The sequence below is a fragment of the Lagopus muta genome, chromosome 1, assembly GCF_023343835.1.
Source record: "Lagopus muta isolate bLagMut1 chromosome 1, bLagMut1 primary, whole genome shotgun sequence".
In the NCBI taxonomy this organism is placed as follows: Eukaryota; Metazoa; Chordata; class Aves; order Galliformes; family Phasianidae; genus Lagopus; species Lagopus muta.
The window spans coordinates 79,768,017-79,780,846 of record NC_064433.1 but is presented as its reverse complement, the minus strand read 5'-3'; the positions used below and the strand labels follow the sequence as shown (position 1 = coordinate 79,780,846).

General features: G+C 43.9%; 1 protein-coding gene and 1 long non-coding RNA gene across 2 annotated transcripts; both read left to right on the top strand.

Moving 5' to 3' along the window:
- Positions 1–6,073: 6,073 nt before the first annotated feature.
- LOC125691819 (uncharacterized) lies at positions 6,074–9,715 on the top strand. The gene is made up of 3 exons (XR_007376274.1): positions 6,074–6,242; positions 6,894–7,036; positions 8,508–9,715. It is a non-coding gene; the product is annotated as an uncharacterized LOC125691819 (long non-coding RNA).
- A 139-nt stretch (positions 9,716–9,854) lies between these two features.
- On the top strand, positions 9,855–12,137 carry NDUFB4 (NADH:ubiquinone oxidoreductase subunit B4). The gene is made up of 3 exons (XM_048941662.1): positions 9,855–10,087; positions 10,344–10,490; positions 11,979–12,137. Exons 1-3 carry the CDS (start codon positions 9,887–9,889, stop codon positions 12,036–12,038), a joined length of 408 nt encoding a protein of 135 aa, XP_048797619.1. The 5' UTR covers positions 9,855–9,886; the 3' UTR covers positions 12,039–12,137.
- Positions 12,138–12,830: the final 693 nt, after the last annotated feature.

The following is a 12,830-nucleotide window of genomic DNA, read 5'->3' as shown; positions in this document are numbered from 1 at the left end:
AAGAACAAAGGATCCAAAGGCTTCAGCTTCGTAATTTTCACAGATCTTACAAAATATGCAGTAGATTTTTAAGATTAAGGGATCAGTTTTCCTGCTTGGGCCAAGCTGTGGAAGTAAAAACAAGAATGGTCACAGAGTTGATATAGTTCTAATGGGCAAAGCAAAGGGAAAGGAAATGGAGTCTTGCTCTGTGCTTAAGAGTAGTTATAAAACTGCAAAGAACTTTGATCGTTGTGCAGAGTGATTTTTTTTTCTTCTTTAAATTTCAGATACTATTTGAGTTTGAAACTAACAGATTTTTGGCATATCAGCTTCCCCTGTGAGTATATCACATTCTCAGCCCTTGGTAGAAAGATCCATCCTGGAAAGGATTAAGCAGGTTGAGAGGTGTGTCACTGCTCTTATTGCTTCAACTGATGGCATATACTCACTGTCCAGGGAAATTATGGAGAAACACAACCTCCCTACTCATTGATCCAACAGAAGAAACATCCCAGCCAGTTGTGAAAGACTGATACAGACATAACATGTGGCTTTGTCTTTTCCCTTGGACCCATTCAGTGTGTGACCATGTCTATGAGTATGCCTGGACAAAGAGAAGCAGCTTCTTTGAAGCAGCTTTCAGCAACCACACAGAAACTGAGGCCAGGGAGACAATGCTTGTGCCTGAGCAAAGCCAAAGTCACTCCTGACAGTGCAACAGCACACAGTGAATGGAAGAATTACCAATGTGAAGCATTTTCACAGAGGTGGATGGATCCTTCTCTATAGCCCTCAGCATAATGCTGGTCTGTAAAATGGGGATGGAATGAAGGGTAACAGAAGTCTAGGGAAAGCACCACATCTAAAGCAGTCCTGCAAGGGTCACAAGAGACATAGCAATCTTTCCTCCAGGGCTGCAAATCACAAACATGTCAGCTAGGCTAGGGGGACATGACACTATAAACAGAAATAGTTTATCCAAAGAGCAAACCTCTCTTCTAAAATGCTATTCAGAGAGGTATGAAGATGCCAGTTTAGGAGGCAATTATTAACCTTGGCAGCTGCCTCACCCACTCCCAGCAGTGAGGAATATGAAACCTGATAGATACAAGGTTCTGTAATGCTTAGGGACATTTCTGTTTTAGTTTACGTTTCTGATTTATATAATAATAACAAGAACACTACGAAAGAACTGCTCTGCCATTCTGTCTTTATAGGTCAGAAGTTTAACGTTTTAGTATTGCCATCATTTTTTTAAACAATAAAATAGTCAGGCTGCACATTGTATATATATCCCACTAGCTGGCATTCTGCAGTAGCCTCATTTGTATTCTGTCTTTTCCTTAGCAAAAAAAAAACTAAACCACTACTCTGCATTGCCACAACTAAGTAGTTCCCCACTGTGATACAGACATTGCCAAACATCTCACTAAATTCAGCATATCCCTGTTAACACATTTTATTCATACTGATGGTCTGCATCACAGTGTGTTCCCAAAGCCTTGCTTTAAAATTTAAGCTCCAGACCTTTAACAAAAAAATATAAAGCAAAATAAAGTGAGTATCTTTTCCTATGCAGCTGTGCAGTAGAACTGTATCTCCTTCAAGGATGATCTATCACAGATTTTAGGCTTTTTTTTTTCTTTCTTTCTCCTTCCCCTTCACCCCCCCCAAATCCCATGAATGGCTTAAGTGTCTCCCCGTACAAAGGAGAACATCTTGACTTCTTGAAGTATTATTGCCTATAAGGCCCTTTTTCATTTCCATACATCCTTGAGGATTGGGAGCAGCAGATCTATTGGGGATTAAAGTCTCACTGGTCCTCTAGGTTCTTCACAAACATGCCAGTAGCCATCATGCTCCAATTTTGTGAAGGGAAGTCCAGCTAAGCACATGAAGTAACTTCAAGTAAAGGACTGTAGGGAATCCAATGACTTTCTGGGCCAGAATCATTTACTGTAGAGCTCTCCTTTGCTGTCAATCAGGTAAAGTTTTCACCTGTGAGTCTAAGCAGAACATACAAGTGGATCCCTCAGCTAAATAAAGGCTTTAACATTTGGTTCTGAGACATAAGAGCTACAGCACTCTGAAACACGTGGGATTCTCTGGGGATTGGAGAAGGGGAAGAATTAACCTCACCTAATTTTAGTCCTTTCAAAGTAGAGGTGGTTAGGCTGAATTAGACCCATCCCAGAACCCACGGTAGGCATTCTAGGAGATGGCTCACAGCCTCTTAGACTCATTACAAGATAAGAGCATTCACAATCTTGAGCTCCTTCTATCATGTCAGATAGAAGCAGTTGAAGTTCACAGCGGGCACCTCTGGGTTTCAGATATTCAAACTGAGTGAGATCTATCACTTCTTTTGTGGACTGAGCAAAATATCTGTGGAGAAATGGGAAAAAAATGTCAGGGATATGTGTCAGGAGCAGCAGGACAGGAAAGATTCTTCACCTTACACTGTGTGAGCCATTTTCTGCAACACTTAACTTTCCTCTCCTCTGAATCTTCCTGGGAATCACTTTTTCAGCTTTATTGGCATCACTACTACTCCACCCTTTGACACTACACACACTCCCTACAGTTATTAGATTGAACCCTACTTCCTGAGTAACAGTACAGTCGGTGGGCTATAAGAATGGGCTGCTCCACAAGGGACAGTGAGCAGGGGCAACAGCAAGGCAGGCAATGCAGGGACCTCCCTGACCCATGGCGTAGCCCCACAGCACCCAAACAATGTGATCAGGGCAGGTCCAGTGCCAGTAACCATTGTAAACCACAGTACAGGGATTTCCAGGCAAGTCCAGAGTAGTGACGAAGGTGTGAGATCAAGCTAGGAGCTCAGGCCACTGAAGTCAAGAAATAATGTCAACCCTTAGCTGGTTAAGTACTTCTTACACAGACTTGGATTCAGCCAGTAATAGGACCTATCTTTAAACATTCAGCTTTTTAATTATCAGGATACTTTATTCTAATATCTTTCTTGATGTAGGGAACCTGCTTTGGCAGGGGGGTTGGACTTGATGATCTCTGGAGGTCTCTTCCAACCCCTACAATTCTGTGATTCTGTGATTCTTTCCCACTCCTGTTTTTCTTTAATGCTATGTCAACTAACAATCTCCCCTAAGAGGAGAAGCAGAGAGAGAACTATGAAAATGAATTATAATATGAGATGATACATTCAATGTCCTGCAAGCAAGCGGAAAAGATATGATCACTGCTGGATTCTCATTCTTCCACTAGAGCTTCACAAGGCAGCACCAGCTCCATAGCTCAGGCAGCTCAGCCACGGCTATAATTCAGTGTAAGTAAAAAATGTTATTTCAGTAGGAACAGCTGAAATAGCAGAGGGCTTCTTGTCACCATCTCTGGACAAGCCCAGGAGAGAGAAATGGCTTGTTTTATGCTGTCTCTCATTATTCCTGGCACTTTATGACTCATTATGTGTCCTAGTTTTGTGCCTAACTCCTGCTGAGCTCAACACTTGATATACATTTATGGGTGGCCTGTTGGCTGTAATAACAACTGAACTATTCATAATTCCCCTAATCACGTTAACTCCTTCCTTTGTGTGCCAGGTTTCCTTTAAACAACAGTCAGATGAAGATACTAGGGAACTTGGTTCTAAACATAGAATGAATTACACATAGAATGAATTACCTTCATCTTGACAATTAATTAAAAATGCTTTTTACAAGAAAGGAAGTAAGGAAGACCTGGGCAAGAACAGGCCAGCAAGCCTCATCTCTGTGCTTGGGAAGATCATGGAACAGATCCTCCTGGAAGATATGTTAGGGCACATGAGAGATGAGTGGGTGACCTGAGACAACCAGCATGGCTTCACCAAGGAAAGCTTGTTCCTGACCAACCTGGTGGCACTTATGATGAAGTGATGGCATCAGTGGACAAACGGAAAGCAACTGATGTAATTTAGGTGGACATCTGCAAGGCCTTTGACATGATCCCCCACCAAATATCTCTAAATTGAAGAGACATGGACTATTCCTGTGGATAAGAAATTGGTTGGAAGGCTGCAGTCAGTGGGTTGTGGTCAATGGTTCTATGTCCAGGTGGAGGCTGGTAACAAGCAGTGTCCCCCAAGGGTCTGTCTTGGGACCAGTGCTCTTTAACATCTTCATCAATGACATTGGTGATGGAATCGAGTGCACCCTCAGCAGGTTTGCTGATGACACCAAACTGAGTGGTGAGGTTGATAAAACAGAAGGAAAGGATGCCATTCAGAGTGATCTTGGTAAACTCAAAAGGTGGGCCCCTGTGAACTTAATGAGGTTAAACAAAGCAAAGTGCAAGCTTTTGTGCTTGGGTCAAGGTAATCCCAGATATGTATACAAACTGGGAGAAGAACTCCTTGAGAGTCATTCTGCTGAGGACTTAAGGGTCCTAGCTGATGAAAAACTTAACATGAGCCAGCAGTGTGTGCTTGCAGCTTGGAAGGCCAATGATATCCTGAGTTCCATTAAAAGAGGGGGGGCAGCAGGGCAAGGCAGGTGATTGTTCCATTCTGCTCTGCCCTCATGAGGCACCATCTGGAGTACTGCATCCAAGTCTGGGGCCTCCAGCATAAGAAATATGTAGAGCTTTTGGAGAGGGTCCAGAGGAGGACCATGAAGATGATCAAAGGTCTGGAGCACCTCTCCTATGAAGGAACTGAGGAACTGAAGGAACTGGGCTTATCCAGCCTAGAAAAGAGAAGGCTGCAGGGAGACCTCATTGTGGCCTTCCAATATTCAAAGTGACTTTATAAACAAGAGGGAAATCAACTTTTTACAAGGGTGGATAGTGATAAGACAAGGGGGAATGGTTTTAAACTCAAGGAAAGGATATTTACATTAGATGTCAGGGGCAAGTTTTTTACTGAGATAGTGGTGAGGTGCTGGAACAGGCTGCCCAGAGAGGTTGTGGATACTCCATGCCTAGAGGTGATTAAGGCCAGGTTGAATGGGCCCCTAGACAATCTGATGTAGCAGTTGATCTAGCAGCTGGCAACCCTGCCTGTGGCAGGAAGTTTGGACTTGATGATCCTTGAAGTCCTTTCTAACCCAAGCCATTCTATGATTCTACGCTTCTATGCTAGCTACATATTGCAATTAGACACACTTGTTCTGAGCCTAAACAAACCATGCTGTGTCCCAATACATTTTATATCATTCCCCTTCTGAATCAAGCACTCTTTTAAAGTCCATGTAGATGGATGACTAATATTGATTCCACTCAGAAGGCTGGCAGCAGACACATAAGTATTATATATGGGAATTGGTACCAAATGACTCTTCCTTCCATTACAGGTAGGAATTCAGAGTAAGGAACCACTGTTTGTGAATGTTCTTGTGGTATTAATGATCTTGTCAGTTTCTGCCCCCTTTTTCAGCTTGCATTCTTTGCAGAAGATCAAAGACAATGCAAAACAGAGCCCAGCAGCATGCTGATCCAATCTGGTAGAGCCCAGCAGCATGCTGATCCAATCTGGTAACCAATGCAAACAGGCAAACCACAAGCAATCCACAGAAGCTTGACAGACACAAGTATTTTTTGAGATTACCACACATTTAACTTGTCTCTTCTAAAAGCATCATGCACAATTATCTCAAATGTAGGTAGACATAACTGCACCTTGGCTTAATTTTCCTTTCATTCATTTGAAACAGAGCTGCTTAGCTTGGTCACTCTGAAAAATGGCAACTTTTGTGATATCAGTTGAACAAAACTAGTCTATTTTGGAACATAGCTGATAAGTCACCACTAGACTCACACAGGTCTAAAATGAAGATTATCTTGTGTTACTTTAAAACTAAACTTGAGCCAGAGTCTGCCACAGAAGTGTGCCCAATTTCAGATCTCTGATTGGGAAAGCTGTGTGCAGAACTAAAGATTCAAGAAAGTTCCTACCATATACTGTGTTTTGCATTTGTGGCTAAAACAATGCTGATAGCACACCTGTGTTTTGGCTACTGCTAAGTAGTACTTGCACGGATTGAAGCTTTCTCTTTAACATCTTTCCACTCCCCCCAAAGGCCAGTAGGCTGGAGCTGGGCAAGAAGTTGGGAAAGGACAGCCAAGACAGCTGACTCCAACTAACCAAAGGTCCCATGCAAGGGATATGATATCGTGCTCATCCATAAAAGCTGAGGGACATGGGGAGGAAAGGTGACACCTATGATTGCAGTTCTCTCAAGCAACTACTATGCACACTGAGGCCTTGCTTCCCAGGATGTGATTGGACATCTGCCTGATGATGAGAGGTAGTAAGTGAATTCCTCTTTTTGTTTTGCTTCTGTGCAAAGCTTTTGCTGTTTTTATTAAATCGTGTCTATTTCAACCTGTGAGCATTTCTGTCTTATTTTCTCCCCCTGTTCTGTGGAGGAGAAGGAGAGAGAGGTCAGTAGAATGAGTATCTCACAGCCAGTCAGGTTCAGCCCACCACAGAGTTCTGGATAAAGATTAATTTTCTGTCCGCTTTTCTCCATTTCTATTGCTGCTCACAAAGAAAACAGATGATGTACATTTCAAAGGCACTTTCATGTAAGAACTGTCAACTTGATTCCATATTGTCAACCTCAAACATTCAATAACCAGCAGTCCTGATTAAAACAAAACAAAACAAAAAACAAACACTTGGGGTCTTACTTTTTAAGTCTTGAAGTTTGAGCCCACAAGGATGTGGTTTTATGATCAGCATATTCTCCTTCCAGCCTGTGTTGCCCTCATGAGAGCAGCCCCATGCTCACCGGTGTCTATTTTTACATTGACTTTGGTCAACAATAGCTTCTGTACAATGAAGAGGAGAGTCAAATGAGCTTCCTGATCTGATTGGGAAAAATAAGTACAGTTAGTTCATTCTTGCAAAATAATTTGTTTCAACGTTGTTTTGCACTGTGTTTTGACTGCCATAGAGCATCCAAGAATGAGTGGATGATGCAGGAAGCCTGCACAGGAGTCCAGTTTGCCACCACAGCATTTCTCACTATGTGCAGCAGTTCTATCAGCAGGAAAAAAAACCCACAATCAATGATTTCTGTCAAGGACTTTAATTGTGGTAGGTTTGTTTTTTTTTTCCTTGCATTGTTTTATGCAATTTTTAAACCCTTTTTCTTGGTATCTGGAGCTTTTGCTGAAGTTAGAGACGTATTAAACAGAGAAAATGCAAAGATCATCTCTGGAGGAGTGAGAGCAACAAAGTGCAGTGCACAGGCTTAAGTTTAAAGGCTGAGCAGGTTGGGGGTGCTGAGCCTGGAGAAAGGACAGCTCTGCAGAAACCTCATTCTGGCCTTCCAGTACTTCAAGGGAGCTGATAAACAGGAGGGAGAGTGACTTTTGATATGGGTACACAGTGATAGGACAAGGGGGAATGGTTTTCATCCAGAAGAGGGGAAATTTAGGTTAGGTGTTCAGAGGAAATTCATTACTCAGAGGATGGTGAGGCCCTGGCACTGCTGCCCAGACAGCCAGAGAGACCCAAGGCTATGAGCACCTGGTTTATGGGATGTGCCTCTGACCATGGAGGGGTTGGGGCTGGGGAGGCTTTAAAGGCCCTTTCAGCCCAAATCAGTTTGGAATTCTATAATTAACACTGCCCTGGATCCACTTAATATCTGGCTGTCTGTGGGACAAATTTGGGGCAATTTTGCCATGTTTGAATTAATTGTGCCATTTTGTTGCCAAGTGCTGGTAGTTGGATTCCACATGGTTGCAGGACACAAAGACCATAGGATGCTGTAATCCCATACCAGCAGCGCTGGCTGAGTTGCTTATACCAGCACTTGGGTGGCACATTGGTTTTTGGGAGAGGTGAAGAGCGCTTTAGATAGAAAGAGCTGTCTTAAGCCATTGGTTTCGTTTGAAATGTAAGTAACGTCTTAGTGCTTTTTAAGAATAAATTGTAAGTTCCATACTAAAGCAAGGAAGAACTTCACTGACAGAGTGACGTAGCATTGGAAAGGTCACCCAGAAAGCTGGTGGAATCTCCTTCTCTGGAAATATTCAAGACCTGCCTGGATGCCTTCCTGTGCAACCTGCTGTAGGAAACCTGCTTTAGCAGGAGGTCAGACTCGATCTCTAGAGGTTTCTTCCAACCCCAACAATTCTGTGATTCTGTAATATACATCTCTGGAAGCAACTTAGTTATTTTCTTATCCCATAAAACAAGTGACGTTGCTCAGAAAAGACTCTAGGGAATTAGATCCTTTGAGAAAGAGGATGAGTTAGTACTGAAGATGAAATGCAAATGTTTTTTTTAGCATGGTTGTTTGATTTTCGAATACAATAGATTACACTGGTAATGGAAATGTAGCTTTGCACCTTCTGTTTTTCTCCCAGTAGACTTAATCTCAGCACTGTTTGCATGCCAAGCATGCACGCTCGCAGCTGGGAGCTCTGGAGATAGGGAGAAGGCACAGCTTGGATCTGTGCTGATAAGATCACAGAGGGTCTGCAACAAGGCTGGGAACGGGCCCCACTGCCTTTGCCAAGTGACTTCACCACAAGACCATCTTTGCTTCTGCCTGCAGGAACTGTCCCACACCATTACAGATAGATCTCACAAGCCAAGAGACTGGGGGAAAAGCATGTGGTTGTTCTGGAGTCCTTTGGGAGATCTGCAGGAACAGGAGTCTTCTGTTTCACTCCTGTGTTCCAGAAAAGAGGTAAAAAACACAGTTTTGTCTACAGAGCAGTTTTCACTTCCAGTATGCCAATTGTCTTTCCTAGCTGTCACCTGCACTCCACAGCTGCCAGAGTTCCCTCTGTTTCAAGTCTGCATGTGTCAGTCACTCAGAAATAACACAGAGCAGTGAGGAACAGCTTTTAAATTACAGTGAAAGAAGCAGGCCATGCATGGACAGGAAAAACACAAGCCTCTAATTGCTTGGGAGCCCTTGGAGATGAAAGTACCACAGGAATGCCACATGGCAGTGCTGCTAGCATTCATGCTGTGCTTCTAACTAAAGTAGCTTTCCATATGGACCAGTTGTGGAGAGAGACAATAATGGAACTGGAGAAAATCACACAGCTCATTAAATCTGATGGCCTGCTATGTAACAACATGGGGAAGTACATGGAGTAAGCTTCTTCACACAGTGGAAATCACTGTCCAAAGCTGTCCATTCCCCACTAGCTGCACTGAAAGCCCCAGGAAAAATGCATTGGGGGAACAAGGAAGGTCCTTTGGAGCTGACTGCAAGTAAAGCAGCTGATTGGCATTTGTAGCAGTCTTTGTGAAGAAAACCAGGGTGGACAAGCCAGAAGAACATTGTGTTTCTGAGATGACTGCAGGATTGTACTGGAGAGAGGGAGAAGTGCCTCCTGCTGTGCTGGTATGTGCAAGGTACACAAACTGAGGGAATATCCAGCTCACATTTCCTCCTGCTGGAAGTAAGGCATCGAGTTCCAGCTGCCAATAGGCTGCCCAGACCAAAAGCTCACCTATTTTCCAAGCCCTTAGGTAAAAATAGAGAAATCGTAAGTTGCAAGTAAAGCTTCTGCTCTATTATTGTACCAAAGCACTGCATCTCAAATAAAGCCGGTGATACTACTTTTTGTGCGCTTCGGGGCAAGCTGCAATCCCTTATCTAACGGCACACGAGCCTGCAGACAGCCCAGGGTAAATGAGATCATTACCATACACAGACAGTCATCACCCTGCTTGCTTCCAGCAAGGGATCGACTTCCTTTTGCTGGGAGACCCTATCTTCACAACCAGCACTCTGAGCCCTCCGGAGCTTCCCCAGGAGGGAAGGATTGGACGCTCCGGCTTCATGCGGCGCCCTTACCGCTCCGCAGCCGTGAGGCACCCAAGGGCACCAGGGCGCGCGCTGCCCTCGGCGCCCCGCGGTCCCGCCCGCCGCCATGTCGCGCCTGCGCGCTAGCCGCCCGGGGCGGGCTGTGCAAGATGGCGTCGAAGCCGACTCGTACGGTGGTTGAGGAGTACCGACCTAACCGCTTCGTTTCGTTGCCGGCTGAGCTCGACCCTGCCACTTATGACGCGTCGCCGGAGAAGCGCCGTGCCGAGGCCGAGCGCTTGGCCATCCGCGCCCGGCTCAAGCGGCAGTACCTGCTGCAGCTGAACAACCCGAAGCCGCCGGCCGTCATCGTGAGTGGGGCGGGGGCGCGGGCTCGGGCAAGGTCTGGGGGCGCCGGGCTGGTCGAGGGGACGGGGGAGGCCCGCGGCAGAGCGTGAGCCCGTCCCGGGCCCTTGCAGGCGGGGCCGTGCCGTCCTCTGCCTGTGACCTTGGTGTGTGCCTCTCCTGGCCTGCACTACTGGGTCCATATAGCGTGTTGTGGCCTGGGGCGCTCTTGCAGTGCTTCTGGGCCGTGTTTTGGGGCTCACAGCTTTCTTGCTATCTCAGGAAGATCCTGCCTTGCTCCGCTGGGACTATGCCAGGACGCACAACATCTACCCCACTTTCCGCCCGACGCCCAAGACGTCCTTCCTAGGAGCTGTATTTGCGATAGGCCCTATCCTCTTCTGGATAGCCGTCTTTAAAACTGAGAGGGTGAGTTCTGCTGGTTGTGTTGAGCATCAGGGAACACCAGGCTGTAAAACACAGATCTGCCTAAAGACTTAATTCTGCCTGCATCTAAGGGTGCTTAATACTAGTGCAGTATTAAGGGACAGAAGGCTAGTTAGTGCCAAACCTTCTATTTCAAAGTCTCATAGCTGAGTTGCAAAGTTGCAAACAGCTGAATTGCACTGTGCTGAGGCCTGTGTTGCATCCGCAGATACAGCCAGTCACAGTTTCTCTGATACGACATTTTGCTCGTATATGGAAACCATAATAAAGGTTTCCATGGTTCCACTGACTCTAAATTAATTATAAGCTGATGACAGTGTCTGATCTTACCTGGGTTTTTGAGCTTTTGGAAGCTTTTGTAACTTGCTTCTGTTGTAAATCCTGGAATGAGGATGTCAGAATCTAAGCAGCAGCAGATTTTTCTGAAAGTAATCAACTATATTCATTAGAATTATAGAATTGCTCAGATTGGAAAAGACCTTAATGATCACCAAGTCAACCACAACCTAACCATACTACCCTAACTCTAACAACCCACCATTAAATCATGTCCCTGAGTACCACATCCAAATGGTTTTTGAACACATTCAAGGATGGTGACTCAAGCACCTCCCTGGGGAGCCTATTCCAGTGCCTAACTACCTTGTAAAGAAGTTTTTACTGTACTTTGGAGTATGCTAGGTGACTGCCAGTCAGTGGCTGGTTTTATTTCCCTCTTCTTTCAGAAAAATAGCAAATTTAGATCAAGTAATAAACCAGGAAACACAAAGATCGGTATTATTTGGAATAACATTTTCTAGTATGAATCTAAAGTAACAAGTGCTAACAAACTTACCAAGCATGTTGACACAAATATTGTCGGAACTTCAATATTTCCACAGTTCATTGTCACTCTGGATTTGCTTCGTATGCTAAACCATGCTTGGGCTTCGCCACAAAGCGTGGATCAGCATGTGAGCACTTGAAAACAAACCTGAATGAGTTACATCCCTGACATACATGACTGAGAATACTGAATCTGAAGTGTTTGATACTATCTCCAGAACAGTGTTTTCTGATTCCTTTACTGGTGTTTAGGGATATTTCCAGTGGTTTATAAAGCACAGTAGTTGTTATGTTTTTTTCTGAGTAGTGATTGTTGTGTGTCTGGGAAGCTAAAGAGGGACTTCTCAGTCTTAAGCAATTCTGTATTTATCCAGGCAGAAAGAGTCAGGGCAGTTTCTGTGTGCGGTAACGTGTCTGAAATGGTGGATGACTGCAGTGTGAGATACAAACGGGCTGAAAGTGAGCACATTTAGTGAACATTTAGGCAAGTTACTAAGGAGTTTCACCATACTTAGGTCTTTAAACTAGGTATGGTAATATATTCCTATACTCTTTGCTGAAATATTAGAGTTGTTTTGCTCTTATCCCTGGCTGATTGAAACTTCCTCTCCATTAGAGTAATGATGAATGTTCTCTCTTCCACAGGATTATAAAGAGAAGCTTATCCGAGAAGGTAAATACGAGCGACCATTCAGTGTTTTTTAAGTTGCTGGAATCACAGTGCTGCCCTTGAGACAGAAGTAAATAAGATGTACTGTATGCTGATGTTTCTCCTTCAGAAGAATAAATCTTAATTACTCCTCAGTCGTCTTCCATCTTTAATAATTATGGAAAGTGCAACTGTGCAGAATCTTTATATCTATTGCAAATAGATACAGAGAGCGTGTCCTGAGCTTACCAGTTAACTCTTTCGTTATAAAGATTTCTTTTAAAATGTGGAAATTGCTGCTGGCAGAGCAGTTCAGGCTGAAGGTTAAAATTAATAACAGGTTAAAATACGAAGCAATCCCTATACAGTTTCCTAAAAATCAATTGCTCATTTACGAGATACTTCTTCTGTTGTTGATTTGACGATGTAATTTGCCCAAATCAGGTAATAGACAAACTCCTTTTCTATATTCTAGTTAACTATTTAGGAGCCTGCCTGCCTGTTCTCAATAAGTTGATTTTTCCTTCCCTGAAAAAAACATAATCCTACACCCTATATTTGAAATACAATTACTGTACTGGTTTTGGAAATAATGAACTGCACATTGTCAGTTTTTATGTGACTAAGCATTTCCACAAATTTTGTGATTACTGTATGCAGAGGATCAAGAGCTAAAAAGATGAGGTGCTTCTTTTTGGCAGTGGTTTCTTTGCAGTATAAGAGAATTCAATTTCTCCCCTGGAAACAAGCTATGATATTTATAATAAACATTTAAAAAGCATAACTCGTAACTGAACCTTGTGTCTGCAGAAGTATCTCCTCTGCTTATTCTCTGCCAGGGTCAGTGA